At 45.0% G+C, this 23,428-nt stretch overlaps 1 protein-coding gene across 3 annotated transcripts in view; it reads left to right on the top strand.

The window, feature by feature from the left end:
• The window catches only part of csad (cysteine sulfinic acid decarboxylase), a 48,614-nt gene extending 28,007 nt beyond the window's left edge, over positions 1 to 20,607 (top strand). For 2 of the 3 annotated variants that reach the window (XM_059643336.1, XM_059643335.1), the window contains exons 8-15: positions 1,973 to 2,027; positions 2,745 to 2,861; positions 6,155 to 6,243; positions 10,094 to 10,175; positions 11,827 to 12,026; positions 17,957 to 18,008; positions 19,138 to 19,227; positions 19,897 to 20,607. In XM_059643336.1, coding sequence (XP_059499319.1) covers positions 1,973 to 2,027; positions 2,745 to 2,861; positions 6,155 to 6,243; positions 10,094 to 10,175; positions 11,827 to 12,026; positions 17,957 to 18,008; positions 19,138 to 19,227; positions 19,897 to 20,079 — 868 coding nt within the window. In that variant the 3' untranslated portion in view covers positions 20,080 to 20,607. The remainder of the gene's footprint in view (positions 1 to 1,972; positions 2,028 to 2,744; positions 2,862 to 6,154; positions 6,244 to 10,093; positions 10,176 to 11,826; positions 12,027 to 17,956; positions 18,009 to 19,137; positions 19,228 to 19,896) is intronic. The other variant, XM_059643337.1, reaches the window with a different exon arrangement.
• Positions 20,608 to 23,428: the final 2,821 nt, after the last annotated feature.

The following is a 23,428-nucleotide window of genomic DNA, read 5'->3' as shown; positions in this document are numbered from 1 at the left end:
CTAAGTAACTGCCTCCCTCGTACGTGGAGGAACATAAGTATTCTGTTTCAAACCTCCCACTTTACAAGCTGTCCTTCCACCACAGAATTGAAACAAGAACTTGTACTTTTTAACACTGAGAAATGTCCTAAAGCATTTCACAAGTCCTATCCCTATGAGAAGAAAGGATATTGGGACAAGTGACTTGCAGCTTCTTCAAAGAGAAGCCACTCCTTTTTAGAATTCACTTCTCTGAGGATCTCCAATTGTGGAGCTCCGTCTGTATGTTTTACAGACGCTTTAAAACCAAAAGTTGGTTACGCTTGCTTTTCTTCCATGCTATGCTTTCCAACCTTCGTGTTCTCCTGCACTGCTGTGCTATCCCAACCTCAGCGTTTTGATTTTGTGGAGTTGTGCCTCAAGTTCTAGGCTTCAGTGTCTTTCATAACCTGCTGAAGTGGTGTGTGTGCGTGCGCTTAACCATAATGTTCACTACAAATTTAAGTTTGTTCTGAAGTCTCCTATGCTGTACTATGGGGAGATTATGTATCCCTTTTCCAAGTGATTTCACGTCTGAACATTGAGGAATCATCAATTGGAAGGTGGGAGACAGTGGAGTAATGATGATTTTTGCTGGACTAGTAATCCAGAGGGAACAAAAACAGAAGTTGCTGCAAAAGCTCAGTAGGTCTGGCAACATCTGTGAAGAAAAATGAGTTAATGTTTCAGGTCTGGTGATCCTCAGAACTGGACCTGAAACATTTTAACACTTTTTTTTTGTTTTTCTCTTCACAGATGCTGTCAGACCTGAGCTTTTCTAGCAGCTCTGTTTTTGTTCCTGATTTACAGCATCTGCAGTTCTTTTTGGTTTTATTTAGTAGTCCAGAGGCCCAGACTAATACTCTGCATACGTGACTTCAAATCTTATGACTGCTGATGGATTTTAAATTAATGAAGCTCTACAATTTAAATGTTACTCTGATAGCTGGTGACAACTATCACTGATTATTGTGAAAACCCAGCTTAGTCACTTTTTTTGTCCTTTTGGGAAGGAAATTTTCCATCCTTGCCTGGTCTGGCTGACATGTGATGCCGTCCCACAGCAATGTGGTTGACTGTTAACTGCCCTCTGAAATGCTCTACCAAGCCATTCCGTTTGAAGGCTTTTGGGGACAAGCAATAAATGCTGTGTGAGGGGAAGCATGTTCACTTGCAACAGTTCGAGCATCAAAACCTGCAGCTTGGTGAGGGCATGTCTTATTTCCAGAGGTGCCATCTTTTGGATCAGAAGTAAGTTGCAGCCTCCAGTTCTTTGTGATTTATGTAGAAGATTACTGTTTTGAGTGGGGAGGGTGCATGATATTCTGGGCAATGTTTATCCCTCAATCAACAGCATACATATATTATCTGGTCCCTGTCTAAATGCAATTATTTGTTCTCCTTTCTCCCTTTTGAGGGCCAAATGGGATCTTGGTTTGTCCTGTGTGAACAACAGAATCTGACAGTGCTGTGGTAGAACAACAGCATAGATTGTATGCGTCAGACTCTGAAATGGTTCTTAAACCCAATGACTTTTGAGGGCATGTGCTATCCACTGAGTCTTGTCTTTTATGTCCACCAACCCTTTCGCTTAAGGAAATGGTGTATTATGCAATAGTTAAAACAGTACTTTTTTTGTGTAGTCACTTGGTAGTACAATACTTGAGTTGATTTTGGGGGGAGTTGGGGTGGGAGATGCGAGACCACATTTTTTTGTCTCGCATGTCTCGAGGTATTTGCAACAATGCCACAATGCCAATGTGAATGGGAAGAATGTTTATACTGTTTGAGAGGAGAGTCTTGTTGATCGGAAATTGGACTCTGGTAAGAGGTGATTTGAAGGCAGTGCATGAGTGAGCTTCTGGCTCACATCAACAAGCTTAGCAGTTGACAGTGGGATATCTGAACAATTCTTAAAATGACCACTTTTTGTTTTGTGTTAACATTTGAATAGGGGCAGGATGATTTCAGAAGAACTAGAAAAGCAAATTTGTGCAGCAAAGTCTAAGGTAGGTTCCACTTGCATTAAATGGGCCATGGTGGTTTATTTTGTTTTTGTGTCTGATCTCTTCCCACCCCATTTCCCTTGTTTCCTGACATCTGGGTTCTACATGTCTTGCCCGATTTTTGTCCATCTCCCTGGTATGAGTGTAGAGGGATTTCTGATGTACCCGTGAGTACTGAAGCCACTGGTGACTACTTCTGAAATCAGCACAGATGGGGAGGTGGGGGTGGTGGTATTCTGAAAAGAAAGAAGCCAGTGAAATGTGGCAAATATACTGATGTTTTGAGTTGCTGAGTTCTATCCTCTTTCCTTGTCAAACAATTGAACAAATTCCCTTTTTCAGTGGCATTTTTATTCTCTTGCCTACAATCCATGTTTCTTTAATGTCCAGTGAGTGTTTTGTGGTAATTAAATACTCCCAGATGTTTGGAGTGCTGAGTCTAGCAATGTGGGATTGACATCAATGATTAGGGCTCCTACAGTGACATTAAAACACCGATTTGAACTGTGTGGGGGCAGTCTCATGTGTACAGTGTTCATGTTTCTCTGGTATTGTGAAATTCACCAGCTGTTAGTGAGGTGCGCACACACACTACAGTAGCAGGGACCCCAATAGTTTTGACAAGTCACTGCTACTCCAAGGTAATTTTTGCTGTAGCTTGTTTGGTATTCTTGACCGACACCCCCCCCCAACCCCCATCCTTTTTTCTCTTGATTTCAGGGAGTGGTTCCGTTCCTTGTGAGTGCTACAGCTGGAACAACTGTCTTTGGAGCGTTCGATCCTCTGCCAGAAATTGCAGATATCTGTGAAAAGTATGGAATCTGGCTTCATGTTGATGTAAGTAGGATGACTGAACCAGTGTTTACTGCTGGATTCTGAAACATATTCATTTATTCACTATTTCTGGTATTTTAAGTGAGTTGGGAACGTTCCCTGTATGACCAACCTGATTTTGACCAGTTGTATTTTGTCAGGGGTCTTAGACCAAATCTCCTGGGTGAATGGAGAGAGCAGTTGATGGGTTATGTTCCACAGATCTTGCCAGCAAATTCCATTTGTGGATTTTTTGGATGAAAGTGGTGGGAAAATGAAGTCTCTCTCAAAATGAGACATGAGTGGATTCTGGGATAATGTACTATTTATTTGTCATTGAAGGAACATTGGGCACAAGTAGTGTCCATGCATTCCTAGCCATCTAGTGTTGCAATAGGGTGCAGTAGTTTTAGGATGTGGCAGGCATTCACAGGTTAACTAGTTGATTTTGCCCAACGCAAGAATGATAGCAATAAGTGCAAATCCACCTCCCCCTGCCCCCAATATTTCTTTGCGTGTGCATTTTAGATGCATTACAACTGCCTCCAGTGAAGTCTTTTTTCAATGCAAGTCTTAAAATAGAGGACATCACATTCTAAGGCTCTACATATTTCACCCTTGTTGCTAATCTCCGTTGACTTTGTATGCACTCAGTACTTCACCCGCATCTTTTGTGCGGAATACCGAAGTGAGCAAATTATCTCTGCAACTTGAAGATGGTTTATTTTTATTTCTCTCCAATTGTTATCCTCTGCCAATAATACAATACTTGGCTAACACTGAATTTTTTTGTTGTAAATTTTCTGAAGCAACGTCTGGTTTAGTTTGGGATGGGGGTGTTGGGGAACGCAATATGGTAACACTGAAGATCCACTGATCTTTTTGTGCGCCCCCTTCTGAGCGCCCCCCCCCCCCCCCCAACACAAAATTTTGCCTCATGCTCAAAATATTTCTGATCCAATCTCTTGATGCGTCACTTTTGACACGAGATTTTTGAACTCAGACCTTCTGGTCCAGAGGTAAAATGACCACTTTGCTGCGGGAGCCTTTCCTTTATTATGATCACTGTTTAAACTTTGTTTTTGCTTATTTCATAAAAGGTTTACTTGTAGCATTGAAACTGACTGTGTGTACTTTGTAAGCTGCAGTGTGCCTCTTCATATGGAATTACAACTAGTTATTACTACCTGCTTTATTTTTACTCTTTTCATAATGATCTTGCATTGATCCATACTATGTGGTGAACAAAGGGAATACTCTGAACAATCTGTTCTGCAGCCTCAATGAGTTGAAGTGCAGGTACTCTCCTGTACTTAAACCTAACTGAACCCCCCCCCCCCCCCCCCCCCCAACAGTTTTAGTCTGTGCCTGCTTGATCAAGAGGTATAGGCAACATGAGCCAAAGGTAATAAAACGTGAGGCTGGATGAACACAGCAGGCCAAGCAGCATCTCAGGAGCACAAAAGCTGACGTTTCGGGCCTAGACCCTTCAGAGAGGGGGATGGGGTGAGGGTTCTGGAATAAATGGGAAGAGAGGGGGAGGCGGACCGAAGACGGAGACAAAAGATAGGTGGGGAGGGGATAGGTCAGTCCAAGGAAGACGGACAGGTCAAGGAGGTGGGATGAGGTAGGTGGGAGGAAGGGGTGGGTAGGAGGAAGAACAGGTTAGGGAGGCAGAGACAGGTTGGACTGGTTTTGGGATGCAGTGGGTGGTGGGGGCAAGAGCTGGGCTGGTTGTGTGGTGCAGTGGGGGGAGGGGACGAACTGGGCTGGTTAGGGATGCGGTGGGGGAAGGGGAGATTTTGAAGCTCGAAGTCCACGTTGATACCATTAGGCTGCAGGGTTCCCAGGCGGAATATGAGTTACTGTTCCTGCAACCTTCGGGTGGCATCATTGTGGCACTGCAGGAGGCCCATGATGGACATGTCATCTAGAGAATGGGAGGGGGAGTGGAAATGGTTTGCGACTGGGAGGTGCAGTTGTTTGTTGCGAACCGAGCGGAGGTGTTCTGCAAAGCGGTCCCCGAGCCTCCGCAGAACCAAAGGCTCTGTTTAGATTTGAATATTTAAAACTTTGGAGAATGTCAGTGTCACTGGCTGGGCCCATCCTTTGTTCTTCAGAAGGTAGTGCTGAGCTGTCTTTAGATATGACCACAACACTGTTAGGGAGGGAGTGTCAAGATTTTTGACCCAGTGACTTGGAAGGAATTTTTGTCTGTCTTTTGTTGAAATTCGTTCATGGGATGTGGGTGTTGCTGGCTTGGCCAACATTTATTACCCTGGCTGCATTTGGGAAGGGATGGAGTGATGCTACCTTGAACTACAGTCCACGTTCGGTAGCTGGATCCACAATGCCTCTAGGGAAGGAATTCTAAGATTTTTGACCCAGCAACAGGAACACCAATATATTTCCAAGGCAGGATGATGAGTGGCTTCAAGGGGAACTTGCAGATTGCAGTGTTTTCCGTTTATCTGCTGCCCTCCACCTTCTACATGGTGGTCTATTGTGGGTTTGAAAGGTGCTGTTTAAAGATCTAGTTTTAGGTAAACTAGTCTTCTTGACTGTGTAAAGTGCTCCTTACTAACCTCTAGGGATTAGTGCCTCATTGGGACAGCTGTCTCAGACTAGTCTAGCAACAGCCTGACACAGTTACATCATACTTTTACAGACAATAAGTCACCACATCACCATAAAATGAAAAACTGTGGATGCTGGAAATCTGAAATGAAAACAGAAACTGCTGGGTTAAGCTTTGGTTTTGGTTCCATGCCAGCCATCTCCCATCCTCCTCGAGGTAACCCTTGCACACCTACCCCACTTTTGCCCCGAAGACGGAGCTGAAATGTGAAGCTGCCAAACGCTTGAGAGAAAAGGCAAGCAACCTCTTACAGAATGGGGCCAACTTGTTGTGTCATAATCTGTGGTGTTGGAGTAAACCAATTCCCAGGATCAACACTTCATGACTGGGGGAGCTTTGGTTGAAAGCAGTTGGTGCTAGTCATTGACTTACATCGTCTACATACATAGGTGTGTGCACAACATGTTAATTCTGACAGTGACTGAACTCAGCATTTTAACTGTGTTCTTCTCTATAGATGCTGCCAGACTTGCTGAGTTCTCCAGCATTTTGCTTTTTTGGTTTCAGATTTACAGCATCCGCAGTTCTCTTTTTTAAATCTTAATTATGTCACTGGTCACCTTTTGGAAGTTACGGTTTGATGCTGTCCCCTGTTCAGCTGTCAAGGGTGTGAATGCCTTTTTGAAGGCTCTTGCCTTTTGCAGTTTCACTCACTCACTCTCCTCTCTCCATCTAATAGGCAGCCTGGGGCGGAAGTGCCCTCATCTCCAGGAAACACTGTGATTTGCTGACTGGAATCGAGAGGTGCGAACTGCAATTCAATGATCAGTAGGATGCTTTCTACGCTTTCTCTGTTTTCTAGAGGGTACATTTTATTACAAGACATGTATGATGTGGTTGCATCTATGTCCAAGACTTTTCATTTTGTTGTAGTCTGTTCTTAAGTGGAAAATGCTTTTCCTCTGCCAGCAGTTTGTGGGCAAGGCTAACCACTTAATGAGCGATCACATTCTCGTACTGTTTGCTGCTAAAGCATTTTTAAGATAGCAATGATTTCTGCTGAATGTATGTAGACGCTGAACTAAACTTGTGGTCACAGTGATAATTAGTGTTTATTGTCAGATAGGTTGGACACATGGCTAAAATACAGTTTAAAAACTTTAATGAACACAGCAGGCCAAGCAGCATCTCAGGAGCACAAAAGCTGACGTTTCGGGCCTAGACCCTTCATCAGAGAGGGGGATGGGGAGAGGGAGCTGGAATAAATAGGGAGAGAGGGGGAGGCGGACTGAAGATGGAGAGTAAAGAAGATAGGTGGAGAGAGTATAGGTAGGGAGGGGATAGGTCAGTCCAGGAAGATGGACAGGTCAAGGAGGTGGGATGAGGTTAGTAGGTAGCTGGGGGTGCGGCTTGGTGTGGGAGGAAGGGATGGGTGAGAGGAAGAACCGGTTAGGGAGGCAGAACAGGTTGGACTGGTTTTTGGGATGCAGTGGGTGGGGTGGGGGGGGGAAAGAGCTGGGCTGGTTGTGTGGTGCAGTGGGGGGAGGGGGCAAACTAGGCTGGTTTAGGGATGCAGTAGGGAAGGGGAGATCCCTAAAGACCCAGCCCTAGTTTGTCCCCTCCCCCCACTGCACCACACAACCAGCCCAGCTCTTCGCCGCCCCCCCCCCCCCCCCCCCCCCCCCCCCCCCCCACCCACCCACCCACCCACCCACCCACTGCATCCCAAAACCAGTCCAACCTGTCTCTGCCTCCCTAACCGGTTCTTCCTCTCACCCATCCCTTCCTCCCACACCAAGCCGCACCCCCAGCTACCTACTAACCTCATCCCACCTCCTTGACCTGTCCGTCTTCCCTGGACTGACCTATCCCCTCCCTACCTATACTCTCTCCACCTATCTTCTGATGAAGGGTCTAGGCCCGAAATGTCAGCTTTTGTGCTCCTGAGATGCTGCTTGGCCTGCTGTGTTCATCCAGCCTCACATTTTATTATCTTGGAATTCTCCAGCATCTGCAGTTCCCATTATCTCTTAAAAACTTTAATGTTACTTTTTAAACAGATGTTAAGTGTGCCACTTATGTTATGTTATGCTCCAATTTCTTGAGACTGCAATTAGAAGGATATTTGGCATGTGTGTGAATACTCAGACACTTTACTGCAGAAGTGCCTAGGTTTGTAAGTAAACTGTGGTTAGGTCTGCTTTTTGGCATTATTGGGGGAGGGGGTAGAAATTTAGTGTTCAGGTGTTGGACAGAGCAAAGAAAATGAGCAATGTAAATTCCAAGAATGGTGTGGAAATAACAAAGGAAACACTAAAAAATGTATACCACTTGGGAAGCATGCTAACTGGATAGTTGACTTTGGCTGAGGCATTGCCATGGGTACAACAGTGCCTCCCCAAACAGTCTGGTAATTTGCAGAAAGTGCAGGACTCTAGCATATTCCTCTTGAATGAGCATTAATGGGCCACATTACAAGCTTGACTGGCTATCTTAAATTGGTTGTTAGTGTAGCTGATGGTGCAGTCAGGATTGTTCAACTGTTTCCCAATCACAGTCCTATCTAGTGATACAGCCTTGTTTGTTTTTTTTGGGTTTTGCATGTGCAGGTTGAGTGTGGTCATAAAGTTACGAACAACTAAACAATCAAACTGTGTTGAATGCAATCTGCCACTTGAGGATGTACAGCTTAGATACCTGACATTGCGTTTGCATTGAAGTCATGAGGATTTGGTTTCTGTCTTCAAAGTGACATTTGACCTGTTGTGCCAAATAATCGTTCCTGTGTTCTACTTCCCGAGATCTGTGTCTCTTTGCCATTCTTTATTGTCTGTGGCCTAACCTAGGGTTGTATTCTGTAGTCAGTAGTAACAAGGGTGCTGCTTCTGAATGAGAGGCCTGGCCTATGTTACTATCTGCCACCTTGGCTACAAAGTGGTGTTGTTTTGTGAAAAATGAAGGGGAGTTAACATTTTTTTCTCTAATACTTGGCTTTAAAGGGCCTGTGAATGGTGGGGATACTGAAATAAAACTCCAATTTGAGCAGTTAAGTCCCTACTTGGAGGTAACATGAGGGGAGTGTTAGCTTGAATGGTGCCTGTTTCACCAGGATGGAGAGTGATCCTAGATAATAAAATGAGGCTGGATGAACACAGCAGGCCCCGCAGCATCTCAGGAGCAGAAAAGCTGACATTTTGGGCCTAGACCCTTCATCAGAGGGGGATGGGGATGGGGAGGGGGAACTGGAATAAATAGGGAGACGGGGGGAGGTGGACCGAAGATGGAGAAGAGAGTATAGGTAGGGAGGGGGATAGGTCGGTCCAGGGAAGACCAACAGGTCAAGGAGGTGGGATGAGGTTAGTAGGTAGGAGATGGAGGTGTGGCTTGGGGTGGGAGGAAGGGATGGGTGAGAGGGGGAACAAGTTAGGGAGGCAGAGACAGGCTGGACTGGTTTTGGGATGCGGTGGGGGAGGGGATGAACTGGGCTGGTTTTGGGATGCGGTGGGGGAAGGGGAGACTTTAGAGCTGGTCAAGTCCACATTGATTCCATTGGGCTGCAGGGTTCCCAAGCAGAATATGAGTTGCTGTTCCTGCAACCTTCAGGTGGCATCATTGTGGCACTGCAGGAGGCCCATGATGGACATGTCATCTAGAGAATGGGAGGGGGGAGTGGAAATGGTTCGCGACTGGGAGGTGCAGTTGTTTATTGCGAACCGAGTGTAGGTGTTCTGCAAAGCGGTCCCCAAGCCTCCGCTTGGTTTCCCCAATATCGAGGAAGCCACAACGGGTACAATGGATACAGTATACCACGTTGGCAGATGTGCAGGTGAACATCTGCTTAATGTGGCAAGTCATCTTGGGGCCTGGAATGGGGTGAGGGAGGAGGTGTGGGGGCAAGTGTAGCACTCCCTGTGGTTGCAGGGGAAGGTGCCAGTTGTGGTGGGGTTGGAGGGGAATGTAGTGCGGACAAGGGAGTCACGGAGAGAGTGGTCTCTCCCGAAGGCAAACAAGGGTGTGGATGGAAAAATGTCTTGGGTGGTGGGGTCGGATTGTAGATGGTGGAAGTTTCGGAGGATGATGCGTTGTATCTGGAGGTTCGTGGGGTGGTGTGTGAGAACAAGGGGATCCTCTTTGGGTGGATGTGGTGGGGGCAGGGTGTGAGGGATGTGTTGCGGGAGATGTGGTCAAGGGCGTTCTCGACCACTCTGGGGGGTGGGGTGAGTTGCGGTCCTTGAAGAACTTGGACATCTGGGATGTGTGGGAGTGGAATGCCTCATCGTGGAGGCGGAGGAATTGGGAATAGGGGATTGAATTTTTGCAGGAGGGTGGGAGGAGGTGTATTCTAGGTTGCTGTGGGAGTCGGTGGGCTTGAAATGGACATCAGTTACAAGCTGGTTGCCTGAGATGGAGACTGAGGCGTCCAGGAAGGTGAGGGATGTGCTGGAGATGGCCCAGGTGAACTGAAGGTTGGGGTGGAAGGTGTTGAAGTGGATGATCCCATTATCACTGGAGAGTGATCCTACCCCTTCCTTACACCATGCCCCTTTTTTAAACATTTGGGTACTATTTTTAGTGCACTTCCAACACCTGTTTTTAATGGATTCCAAGCTGAGGACCCACCAATGTGCTGACCTTTTAATCAACCGCTTGCTTTTCTTCTCTTTCTCCCCCCACTTAGGGCTGACTCTGTTGCCTGGAACCCTCACAAGATGCTGATGGCAGGGCTGCAGTGCTCTGCCTTTCTGCTCAAAGACAACACTGTGAGTGGAAATAATGGAATTATCTGGGCACAAAAAGGTTGTTGTTTTTTGACATGACCAGCTCCCATTGGTGCTGATGGCACTTGGGCTCCAGTTCTAGGGGCACTGGTTTGCCCCCCCCATCCCCTCCCCCACCTTACCAATTTTTGTGGTCCTTCTTGATGCTTGTTTGCCTCCAAACCATGAACATTTGGCAGGCTGTTCGAGCAGTGGATAGTGCAATGTTGAGCCACTCATGTTTTCAGTGATTTTTGAAGTTGTGCATGTTCCAGGAATCATAACTGGATTTCAGTTGCAGCACAGCTTACACATCATACCTGCGGCTGTGGTTTCAATATAGCACCCATTTAGGCAGTTAGCCACTGTCTCAAGCACCTTGTGATGAGCTTGCTGTGTGCAAATTACCTTTGTCATGTTTCTCTAGTTATAATGGTGTTGACACTTCAAACAGACTTTTGACTGTAAAGCATTGCAGGATCGCATGAAAGGTGGTATACAAACCTCTAGTCACTATATACTCCAACCATCACCTCTGTAGCTCACCTCAGTTAACCTGCCTGTGCCTCTTCTCCTTGGTTTGCCTTCTCCGTCACTTTCTATTGCTAAATCTAGATACAGTACATTACGGTCTGACTCTTCATTTAGGTCATCTTGTATAAGATTACAATTAATTGAGGCACCAGCACTGACTCTCTTTAAAATACCCCATTTATCCTTACTCTCTACTTCCTATTTGTTAACCAATTATCTATCCTGAGTCTTTAGCTTGTATATCAATTTTTGTTTTGCCACCATGCCAAATGCTTTTGGAAAAGGAAGTATGTGACAACTGCTAATTCCTCTCTTACCTAGCCAGCCAGTTACATTCTCAGAAAAAATAATGTCAACTTCCAGTCTCCTGAGACCATTCTAGAATCTAACATTTTCTGGTTTGTTTTTTTGTCATCTTCCTTTTTTTTTAGTTTAAAGGCTAATCATCCATTTGTGATTATTGCAATACAGTGTTGCACTGAACTGAGACTCCATGAAGGGAAATTATTTTCAAACTCCTTGTGCTGCCATATTACGTACTGGATACTTGGAGTAAAGCCTCCTCTATACTCCCAGGATATAGACAGCATGGGGTTAGATACAAAGTAAATCTCTACACTATCCCCTTTAAACACTGTCAGGGACAGCATGGGGTGAGATACGTCCTTTGCAATGTTACCATGCATCCAGTTTCTTTTGAGGCTTTCTGTAGGGTTTGCTGCTCTCGCTCCTTATCACATTTGATATTTGTGCTTTTTTTAATGGCCCCAAGATGGCTTTTGCATGGGTCTCCATACAAGTGACCAAATTAGGGGACCTTTGCATTTCAGTTCAAGATGACCCCTGGGCCTCCTATGTGAAGGAGTATTTTAAGCTGTTACCTCCCCTGTAATGTGCTTTTTGGTTGTGTGGAGTGCTGCTGCTTGGAATATGGGATCAAGACCAGTAGGTGGAATTGGAACTGTTCGCTAATTTTTTTTGAAGGAATGTTGAAGGAAAAACAATTAACAATTTAATTGGTCAATAACCTAATACTCTTATTTCTAGAAGAGAACTGTGTGCTGTGGCTGTACCCTTTTTGCCCAACTTTTTGTGAATTGTCTGTCTGTCTCTTTTCCAGGGTCTCCTGAAGACTTGTCACTCAGCCAATGCCAGCTATCTTTTCCAGCAAGACAAGTTCTACAATGTCTGTTATGATACAGGTGACCAGTCGCTGCAGTGTGGCCGGAAAGTGGATTGCCTCAAGCTATGGCTGATGTGGAAAGCTATTGGTACTCTAGGCCTGGAGAAAAGGGTTGACCGTGCCTTTGCCTGCACTAGGTTTGTATTAGGACTACGACCTTGCCCACCTAGAATTTGGCATCACCCTTTCAAAATAAGGGGACCACATGTTAAAGACATCAGAATGTTTCTGAGGGTGCTGCCTTCCTTTTAAAAGGCTGCGAAAGCAGAGTCCTTGCATACCTTTGTCGGGCATCAGTCGATTTTGATCCTTGACAAATGAGCAAGTGGAAAGTTGTAGTTGGCAGGGAATGGGAAGTAATCTGATCAGCCATGATCTGCTTGACTAGAAGAACAGGCTTGAGGGACTAAGTAGCTTACTCCTCCTAACTGTTATGTTTTTACATGTCCAAACTTGACAAATGTTCTCTATCCTTTTTGTTTTCAAAACCCTCCATGGCCTCTTGCCCCCACCCCCTGTATTTCCTCCTGCCTTTTGATTCTTTGTGATTATCTGTGCTCCTCCAATTCAGACCTCTGTTTTTTGAATGTCTCTGATTTCTGTTGCTCTGCCATTTGATGGCTGTGCCTCCTGGTGCTGAGGCCCAAAACCCTGAAACTATCCACCGAAACTGACTTCGCTGTTTAAATGAGCTTTTGAATACCAGTCCTAGTATCTCTGGTGTCAAACTTGGCTTGATGCTATTATAAAGAGACTTGGGTACTTTATTATATTTAACTGTGTTAGAATGAGGGGTGATTGGAGGTTGGAAGATAACCATGTCAGAAACCCTTAATCTGTTAAAGACAAGACTTAGATATGTTCTTGAGATACCATCACTCTAGTTGTCCAGCTATCAATCTTCTAGCTCTTGGTCCAAAGCCATCTAATCAGTCAGGATGCAATGGACTAAATTGCTCCCTGATCTATAAATTTCTACAGTTCAACATTGCTATGTAAATATAAGTTGTCACTTGGTTTTGGTTAGAGCTCATTTGGCTGTCCACCGTTGTACATAGGCTTAGGATTGTGGGCACTGATTGGAACTTCCAAATGCTATGAGAAAACAAACTATTAGCTACCTGAATTCTAATGGCTGGCAAACTAAGGTCAACTAAGAGTAGCTCACTGGCTGCCAACTCTAATGTTAGAAATTGATAGTTTAGCTTCTGTTTGCCCATGAAGATGCTGCCTTTTGGTTGTGGTCTAATGCCGCTGCACTCTTGGAATGTCAGCCCTCCAATGTTTGAACCAATAAGATCAGGAACTGAGTGACCCTGGTGGAACCCAAACCCCAAATCAGTGAACAGGTTATTGCTCAGCAAATGCTATTTGTTACACCTCACTGGAGTAGCATGCTTTAAAAAATCAAGCCCTGTTATTTCTGTAATTGTCACAAAAATTAAAGATTTCAAAAAGTACACAATTTACCAATTTCTGTCTTTTGGACTCTGATAGACAGGACAGCCCAAGTTTCTGTATTTAACCAGAATGACTATTGATTCTAACTGCAGATAAATAATTATAAAAATTTAGCACATAACTTTACTAGATAAAATGCTAACTCCCTTAAACCATCATTGCGTGCACACATAGAGAGGAGGGACAGAAACATGAGTGTTATGGAAAGATTGTGTGTGAAATGAACTTCCTAAGTGGTGGATGCAGATACAATCTTTAAAAGACATTTGGGTAAGTACATGACTAGGTGATGCATCTTAAGCAGGAAAGCTGATGTTTTGGGCCTAGATCTTTCATCAGAAATTGGGGAGGGGAAGGGGGTTCTGAATAAATAGGGAGAGAGGGGGAGGCGGATCAAAGATGGATAGAGGAGAATCCAAGACAACAAAGTGTGGAGCTGGATGAACACAGCAGGCCAAGCAGCATCCTAGGAGCAAAGTTGGGTGGAGAGGAGCCAGTCAAGTCAGGTGGGGATGGAGCCAGTAAAGGTGAGTGTAGGTGGGGATTGGTCAGTCCCGGGAGGATGGACATGTCAAGGGGGCAGGATGAGGTTAGGTGGCAGATGGGGATGCGGCGGAAGGAGGGGATAGGTGAGAGGAAGAACAGGTTAGGGAGGTAGGGACGAGCTGGGCTGGTTTTGGGTTGTGGTAGGGGGAGGGGAGATTTCGAAGCTTGTGAAATCCACATTGATACCATTGGGCTGCAGGGTTCCCACGTGGAATGAGTTGCAACCTGTGGGTGGCATTGTTGTGGCACTGCAGGAGCCCCAGGATGGACATGTCGTCTGAGGAATAGGAGGGGGAGTTGAAATGGTTCACGACTGGGAGGTGCAGTTGTTTAGTGCAAACTAAGTGTAGGTGTTCCGCAAAGCACCTTTTTTTTTTCTCCCCTTCTCTCAAGCCTCTGCTTGGTTTCCCCGACGTGGAGGAGGCTACAGTGGATGCAGTATACCACATTAGCAGATGTGCAGGTGAACACCTTGATGTGGAAAGTCTTGTTGGGGCCTAGGATGGGGGTGAGGGGTGGGTCGGGGGGGAGGGGAGGTGGTGTGGGGGCAGTTAAAGCAGTTCCTGCTGTTGCAGGGAAAAGTGCCAGGTGTGGTAGGGCTGGAGGGGAGTGTGGAGCTGAAAAGGGAGTCACTGAGAGAGTGGTGTCTTTGGAAAGCAGACAAGGGTGGGAAGGGGAAAAATGTCTTTTGTGGTGGGGTCAGATTGCAGATGGTGGAAGCGTCAGGATGATGTGTTGTATCCGGAGGCTGGTGGGGTGGTATGTGAGGATGAGGGGGATTTCTTGTTGGGACAAAGTCTGAGGAATGAGTTGTGGGAGACATGGTTTGTGGGGGGGGGGGGGGAGACAGAGATTTGTGGTCCTTTGAAAAATGAGGACATCTGAGAATGTAGGAGTGGAATGCCTCCTGGGAGCAGATGTGGTGGAGGCGAAGGAATTGGGAATAGTGGATGGCATTTTTGCAGGAAGGTGGGTGGGAGGATGTGTATTCTAGGTAGCTGTGGGAGTCGGGCTTGACACGGACATCTGTTTCTAGGTGGTTGCACGAGACGGAGACAGAAGTCCAGGAAGGAGAGAGAGGTATTAGAGATGGTCCAGGTGAACTTGAGGGTGGGGTGGAAGATCATTGAAGTGGATGAACTGTTCAAGCTCCTCATGGGAGCACAAGGTGGCGCTGATAGTCATCAATGTAATGGAGGAAGAGGTAGGGTTTAGGGCCAGTGTAGGTATGGAAGAGGGATTGTTCCACGTGACCTACAAAGAGGCAGGCATAGCTTGGGCCCACAGGTAGCCATGGCCACCCATTTGTCTGTCGAAAGTGGGAGGAATTGAAAGAAGTTGAGGGTGAGGACGAGTCCGGCTAGGCGGATGAGGGTCAGTGGAGGGGGAACTGGTCAGGCCTACAGGACAGGAAGAAGTGGAGGGCCATTAAGCCATCTGTATGGGGAATACTGATGTATAGGGACTGGACGTCCATAGTAAAAATGTGGTGTGGGGGACTGGGGAATTGGAAGTTCTGGAGGAGGTGGAGGGCTTGGGTGGTGTCGCGGACGTAGGTCGGGAGTTCCTGGACCAAGGGGGAGAAAATGGTGTCGACATAGCTGGAGATGGGTTCGGTGGGGCAGGAGCAGGTGGAGACAATGGGTCGACCAGGGCAGTCAAGTTTGGATTTTGGGAAGGCTGTGGGTGGGAGGTCACCTGGGGTGATGAGGTTGTGGATGATTTAGGAGATGATCATTTGGTGCTCGGGGTGGGTTCATGATCCAGGGGGCGTTGGGAGGTGCCAGAGTGTTGGTGCCTGGCCTCGGTGATATAGAGGTCAGTGTGCCATACTACGATTGCGCCTCCCTTGTCAAAATCTCCCTTCCCCCTATGACATCCCAAAACCAGCCCAGCTCATCCCATCCCTGCTTCCCTGACCTGTTCTTCCTCTCACCTATCTCCTCCTCCTCCCCCCCCCCCCCCCCCCTCCCCACCTCAAGCTGCACTCCCATTCTCACCCCACCAACCTGTCTGTCCTCCCTGGACCGACCCATCCCATCCCCTCCCTAACCCCCTGCTCTCGCTCCTCTGTCTTTTACTGGCTCCATCCCCGCCTCTTTAACTTGTTTGTTTCCTCCCTACCCATCTTCTTAATCCATCTCTGATCTGCCTCCCCCTGCCTCCCTATTTATTTCAGATCCCTCTTCCCCCTCCCCTATTTCTGAAGAACGGTCTAGGCCCAAAATGTCAGCCTTCCTGCTCCTCTGCTGCTTGGCCTGCTGTGTTCATCCAGTTCTACACCTTGTTACCTCGGATTCTCCAGCATCTGCAGTTCCTATTATCCCCAAGTACATGAATAGGAAAGGTTTGGAGGGATATGGGCTAGGCTAGGCAGTGGGACTAGTTTTAGTTTGGGATTATGTTCAGCATGGACTAGTTGGACCAAAGCGTCTGTTTCTGTACTGTGACTCTGACTCTATGAAAGCACTTCGGTGGTGTTTGTTCACGTGAGTAGCTGAGATGATTCCTGTACTCATCAGAATGCTGCTTCTTGGTCATCTTTCTGCAGATGCTTTCTTCTGTTTGCTCCGCACTTAAATATCTCTGACTTTTTATTAATTAAAAGTCACAGTTTACAGTAGCTATTGTAGGAAAAATAAACTGGCTGTTTTCCAGGCTTGCAAGTTTTTTTAATTGCAGAGACAGTAGCTTAGTTTGTGGAGCTCTGATAGAGACAAGCTATCTTCTTTGTAGACCCAAGTAGTTAGCCACCTGGGAACCAAACAGTTGTTGGCAGGGTAGAAGACCTTTTTTAGTCAGTAGTCCACAGACCAGTTATTGATAACAATCAGCTATTTGTTGCTGGTTGGATCTCCATTCATACACAACCCTTGCCTCCAGCTCATCTGCAAATAACACTTCAACTACTGCTTGAACAGCAGCTGTGTAAACAGTGTTTACAGGTGAGTGTCAAGTTCCTTTCTAGACACTCCTTGAACAATCCTTTTGTTAGAAAAACCAGTATTTTCCTAATTCAGTCCATAACCAAAATTGTAGAAAGATAAAGACAGACATGGTCTTAAAGCTGAGGACCTCTTCCCCTCACTACTGATGGATTTTTTTCCCCCAACAATATGTACTTGAGTAATTTTCCATGTTACTGGGTAGATGCTCATAGCAACTCTACTAGAACAACTTGTTCAGGGGTGTGACTAGTTTTGGCACTCAACCTTGCAGCATGACTGCTAGGATAATGTGGGCACTTGTAGCCTTTTAACTGTTCAGTACCTTCAGACATTTCTTATGATATGAAGTGAACTGAATTGGTTGAAGACTGGAAACTCTGGAGGATTAGTAGTCATTTAGCACCTCTGCCTGAAGCAAATGCTTTATTTTTGTCGGTTGCACTTAGTTGCAGTCAGCTGTCATTAGGAAAAAATCATATGGACATACTGTCACTTTTCCTCCTGTACGTGATGGCTGAAAAGCTTCAGTCTGCTCTGTTCACTGTACAGTTTCCCTGTTTTACGTGAGAGGAGACCTATGTTGTTGCTGTGCCAGGTTGTCATCCCCACTTCTCAAGAATCCCTGTTGCTGCTCCTGGAATGCTCTTTGTTAGTTTGAGTGTTGGTCACTTGGCTTGATAGTAATGGTACACTAGGGCCATATTGTAGGCCTGGATTTGTTGAGCCCAGATGTGGAAGGATTCTTGCCTAAAAGGGCATATGTGAACCAGTTTTAATATTTCAATGCCTTTTGTTGTCACCACCGTGTTCCTATCTTTTTAAAAAATGTTTGTTTAATTAGCTTCAAATGCACAGTGGAGATTGAGGAGTCTTTTCTGGGCCATTAGTGCACATCTCTGTATCACCTGTATGCTCCCATAGCCATGAGTGGGTGTTGGTATGAGGAGGTTACATGCCCATTCCCCACTCCTACCACTGGATATGAGGTTTTTTCTTCTTTTGCTTTCACCTGTCCTTTGCATCAGACTATATTTATTTTTATTTGATGGCTTTTGGATGTAATTGAGGGTTTTTGTGTATTAATAACATTGTTATGGAATTATATTTTACAGATATTTTGTGAATGAGATGAAGAAAAGAGAAGGTTTTAGACTACTGATGGAGGTAAAATGCCACTTCCACTAAACTTCAAAGTTCTCCCACCCATGTCTGAAACTTTAGTCTCCAGATTTTATCTCAATATAATTTTAGTTGTAAAATGGAATAATCCCCATCTTTAAAAAGTGAAAATACTTGCTTCTCCCATCGATGCTAAACTCCTCTGTCTTCTGGTAATCTCTCTTCCTATGGAACTGGCTCCAGGCCTCTGACCACCTGCTGTTGCTTATGGAGGGTGGTGGGGAAAGGTGCTCATGGTTGGGTTGGCGACTGGCAGGATTTCTGTGTTTAGTAGTGGGGATGGAATGACCTCTGACATCATGATAGGAAGTAGTCACATGGTGTGATGCTGAGGATAGCAGAAATAAAGCATTCTTTTAGTGTTAGTAGGAACTGCAGATGCTGGAGAATCTGAGATAACCAGCTGTAGAGCTGGATGAATACAGCAGGCCGAGCAGGAAGGCTGACGTTTCGGGCCTAGACCCTTCAGAAAATGCTCCATTCTTTAGCGTGTTGGGATTGTGGAGGCAGTATATTTACAGTCCAACTTGGATATGCTAAGTCTGACTTTGTTCCAAAACCTAGGTGCTGCTTATGTTTAGGTCACCTGTAATGTCTGTCCAGTGTGATTCCCAACATTCTGCTGTCAGACTACTCATCCAATGAACTGTTATTTCTTCGGGCTTATTTTCAAAATGACCAGAGGTTTTATTTATTGGTGGCCCTAGCTACATCAGAGATTCTTCTCCCTTGCCTTTCCCTAGTCACTGTGCTGTTTACTACCGTCGTGCCTTATTTGGCCCATATTCCATCACCCCAAATGGTCTCTCCAACCCCTGGCATTACTCATGCCTGCCTTTTACCTCTGATTTTCTGGGCTCAGTGGGAGCATTCCCCTCTAATTTCCCTACAGCTTCCATGTCAGACTGCTTTCCCAGTGCTTTCAGTGTAGCAGCTTGTTTATCCATGTCATAGGCTTGTATTCAGACTTTTTGTTCCTATTTTTGCATGGACAATGGGTCTGTTGGCTTTTTTTTGTGGCTGATCTTGAAGTATCTGATTTTAAAAGATCAGCTTTAAGGGTGGGAAAGTTGGAGTCTTTTAATAGTAATAACTTTTTTCTCTTTTCTTGCAGCCTCAGTATGTCAATGTTTGCTTCTGGTACATCCCACCCAGCTTGCGAGGGAAAGAACAGAGTTCTAACTTTTGGCAGAACCTAGGAAAGGTAAGGATGTACTGGATTGTCTTTTGCAGCTAATTGTAATCTAGCCATCCTGATCAATGAGTGATGGGATTGTTTTGGTATAGCCATTGGAGGAGAGTTAAAAAGAGTGGCTTTTCTGAAGAGGGCGGGGGGGGGGGGAGAAAAAAATCAGGAGCACAACCCACCACAGCCCTGACACACTCACTCACCATAATCCTACCCCTGGAATTGCTATCATTCCCACAATACTCAGCCACTATAATTGGTCATCACTTTGACAACACAGTTGAGTCACAAATCCAGGATGCAGATGGCTAATCTGTCTTGCAGTCCCCATGAACAAATTGACAAAAGTTAGAATGGGCATTTGGCCTAGTTTCAGCTGAAGTAAGAGACCTGACCAACCCTGTGCACAGTCAATTTATCTCTTCGCTTAAAAGCAAAATTTAACTTGACATTGCACCTCCTATTCTCTAGTGACTGCTGTAGTATAAGACACAGTGGCAAAAGACCACTGTTGAAGACTCCCTGTGCCAAACCACTTACAGTTGGATGGTGACTACTTGGAAGCATGACCTCCCTGGAACTTACCACCCAAAGATGCAAACATAGCGTTGGGTAAAAGGAAAGATTTCTTAAAAGGTGGCTGTGCCTGTTTCTCATTCACCTTTTGATCAATGTGTTTTTCAGGTTGCTCCATTTATCAAGGAGCGAATGATGAAGCGAGGCAGCATGATGGTGGGTTATCAGCACCATGGAACCAAAGTAAACTTCTTCCGACAGGTCCTGATTAGTCCACAGGTCAGCCAGGAGGATGTGGACTTTGTTCTGGATGAAATTGAACATCTGGGAAGTGATTTCCAGCTGGAGTAATATCAGTTCTCTATAGTCCATTGGTGATCCAGTCTTCAAGTTTTAAATTGAGCTCAGTTTAAACGATCTTGTTCTCCTCTGTTTCTTCAGGAAATTCTTGCTTGAACAATTTTCAGTTGATGGGAGCATAACAATTTCAAGATTTTGATTAAAACTGTCTTTTCAGACCTTTCTGCTGGCTGACTGTGTCCCACATTTAGATATTTTGCCAGTTTCTGGAGACCGTGAACCCAGATGCAATCTGTCCCTTACCTGGCTTGTCCCATTTAGATGACATTGGCTTGTTACGGTGCAGGAAACCCATCTGGAGTGTCAGCTGATGTACTCTGAACAATTCAGAAGCAACATTGACTGACTTGTATTTAATCCCTTGGCTGTCCCTGTCCTGGGAGTGTTTGGGGATGGTGTAGAGGCTGCTTTACTCAGTATCTAACACTATGTACCTGACTTGAGTGTTTGATGGGACAAACATGTTTTAATGATGTAATGCTCATATCGAATGAAAAATAAATTGTTTGGTAAAAATCTGACACTTGAGCTGGTGGGGGCATCTTGGAAATGTTTGTGTGTACCTGAATGATGACTATTTGCAAACAAGGATATATCTTGTTAATGGTGGGGTGGGGGGGCGGGGGTGGTGGTGGTGTTGGCAGGAGTGACTATTAAAGGGATGATTTGTTTGAAGAGAGTAAACGTGATTTTCTAACCCTCCTTTCTCGGCCTCCACCCCTCAGCATACAATCCATGCAGAGATTTATCTCCTGATTGCTTTGTTCTCTCCAAGAACTCAGAACTCAAAATCTCTCTCTTGCTGCCTGCAACCTCAGGGCAATGAAATGATTTGCTACCAGTGATTGCAGGATTCCTCAACAAAGTAACTTGTTCAATAAAGCAATTGCCATGGTTCCTCTGGTCATGCCCCATGATGCTTGGTGTTCTTTTTCAGTAAATACCCCCTAACTTCCATATGGATGATGCAGAAGCATGGAAGCTGATTCTTTGCCTTGGGACTGTAGACCATCATGCAGTCTGGCCTAGCTTGCATCTAATAGAGAGCTGTAACTACTTTGTGCCATTTAATGGCTTTTCATGGTATTTTCAGAAGAGTATTTGATCCTAATCTGTGACACTTTCAACTTCCTTCAGTAGTCAATGCCATCTTGCTCAGATGCTGTCACTGTGGTTGATGCACGAGCCCAACACACTACATTAATTTTATCTGATGCACTGGTATTAACTTCCTTTTATCATCTTGTGTAGAACTGGTGGGGGGGAGAGAACCGGTTGGATGCCTGCTGTTTTTAATGTAGTTGGCTCTCAATTTGTAACTTCACAGGGATCAATGTTGGACTTTGGGACTGAATGCAGCTTTCCACGTGGGCCATGTAACTTCAATGTGATATGCCAGAGATGTGTTCAGTTCAGTTACATTTTACATATCTGAACTTGTGAACAAATTCTTTTATAACTGTTAAAACTGAGAGCCTGTTAACAATGTATATTTTCTCATGCCATCTGTATAATGGTTGTGGGTGTTCAAATCTGGGATTGGTTACTGATGAAGTGCTGTCCCCTTTTGGTTAAAAAAGGAAAATCCTTTTTAAAATGAGCTTCGGTTAGCTATTACAACATACCATATTTAGTACAAAGACCTTTGGCAGTTTCCTATTACAGGTATTGGGTCAAACCATGTAATTAGTTTAGCAAAAAGATTTTGTCTTTTAGTCTTTATTGTGCCAGTCAACATCACTTCTATAGTTTTGTGCCAGTCACTGATTTTGAAATTACTGGAAATCATTAAAGTGACTTGACTCTCCCTTCAACTTGATGCCAAGTTAAACCCCTCTTTCATTTTTGTGAGGTGTCTAAGTAATAACCAGAAAATGCTGGAAATGTATAGTCTCTTTCTTTCTGGGAAAGAGGATTCAGTCTCTGCTTTCAGATATAAAACAGTCATGATGTGAAGCCTCTCCACGTGAACTGTAACCTTCAAAAATGACATTATCCTTTTTTTTGGCCTTGGCATTTGAAAATATCAAATGGTGTGAGGGCATGTTTGGTAGATTTGAACAAAACCTTGCTGTGACAAGCTGCGTCTTGTCATTAATAGTGTAGGTATACTATTCAGACTTGAAAATAGTTAAATTTACTGCTGAACAACCTCTGACAGGGAAAACAAATCCGTGCCAGTGTGGAATCTAATTCTTTTTGTTTAGTTGAAATGCTGAAACCCGACCACTAAGTGTACTTGAGTGAAATGAAGCAGCTCAAGAAGCAATTCAGTACTACTGTCAGTCGTGTAGGGAATAAGTAGTGGATGGAGTGCTGATCAAATGGTCTGCCTGGCCTCTTGAATGTTCTTGGAGCAGATGTCTGGGCAGTTGAGAGTATTCCATCAGTTTCCTAACATCTGCCTACCATTTACAAGGCATTACATGAGGAAATGGTGAGTAAATGTTCCCAAAGTTTGGCTGGCCCTGGTAACCAGTGTTCATAGATGTTTCCCAGTCACTGTTCAGATGATAATACGCATCACCTAGAGTAGTTGGGACTTGAGCCCAGGTCTTCGGACTCAGAGATAGGGACACTATTGCACCCCAGGAGCTTTCCCCCTCTCTTTATATTTAAAGTTAGACCAGTTCAGTTTCTGATCAAAGGGGGGAATTCTGTGATGGTAAATGTCATTGAACATCAAGATGAATAGTTAGATTCTATCTTGTTGGGGGTGATCATTGTTTAGTGATTTTCTGTACTGTGAATGTTACTTGCCACTTATCAGTCCAGGTTTTGCTACATTTCAACACACTGCTTCAGTTTCAGAAGTCAAGAATGGTTCTGAATATGTTTCTGACCTTTTATGATGGAGAGAAAGTCTTTCATAAAGCAGCTGAAGATGGTTAGGTTTGGAACACTACCCTTAGGAATTTCTGCAGAGATGTCCTGAAGCTGAGATGACTGACCTCCCAACAACCATAACCCTTGTCTTTCTGGGCCAGGTATGACTTCAACCAACATAGTATTTTCCCCAATTTCCAATTATTCCAGTTTTGCTAGGACTCCTCTATGGAGCACTGTTTTAAATGCTGTCACTCTCACCTCCCCTCTAGAGGTTTTTGGCCATGTTTGGACCAAGGCTGTAATGCACTCGGGAGCTGAATGGCCCAAGCAGAACGTGGGTTGAGGGTACCAGATATGTGGGAACTCCACCAATGGCAAGTTCTCCTCCTAAGCCAGTCACCACCCTGACTTGGAAATGTGTTGTTGCTCCAATAGTGTCATCACAGCACTGTCAAAGTACTTTAACCACAACAGTCAGTGTGGTTAAAGAAAGTGGCTTACCAATGCCACC

This window comes from Stegostoma tigrinum, chromosome X (assembly GCF_030684315.1).
Source record: "Stegostoma tigrinum isolate sSteTig4 chromosome X, sSteTig4.hap1, whole genome shotgun sequence".
NCBI classification, from domain to species: Eukaryota; Metazoa; Chordata; class Chondrichthyes; order Orectolobiformes; family Stegostomatidae; genus Stegostoma; species Stegostoma tigrinum.
The sequence above is the reverse complement of the archived record's forward strand: the minus strand, read 5'-3'. Positions and strand labels throughout refer to the sequence as shown.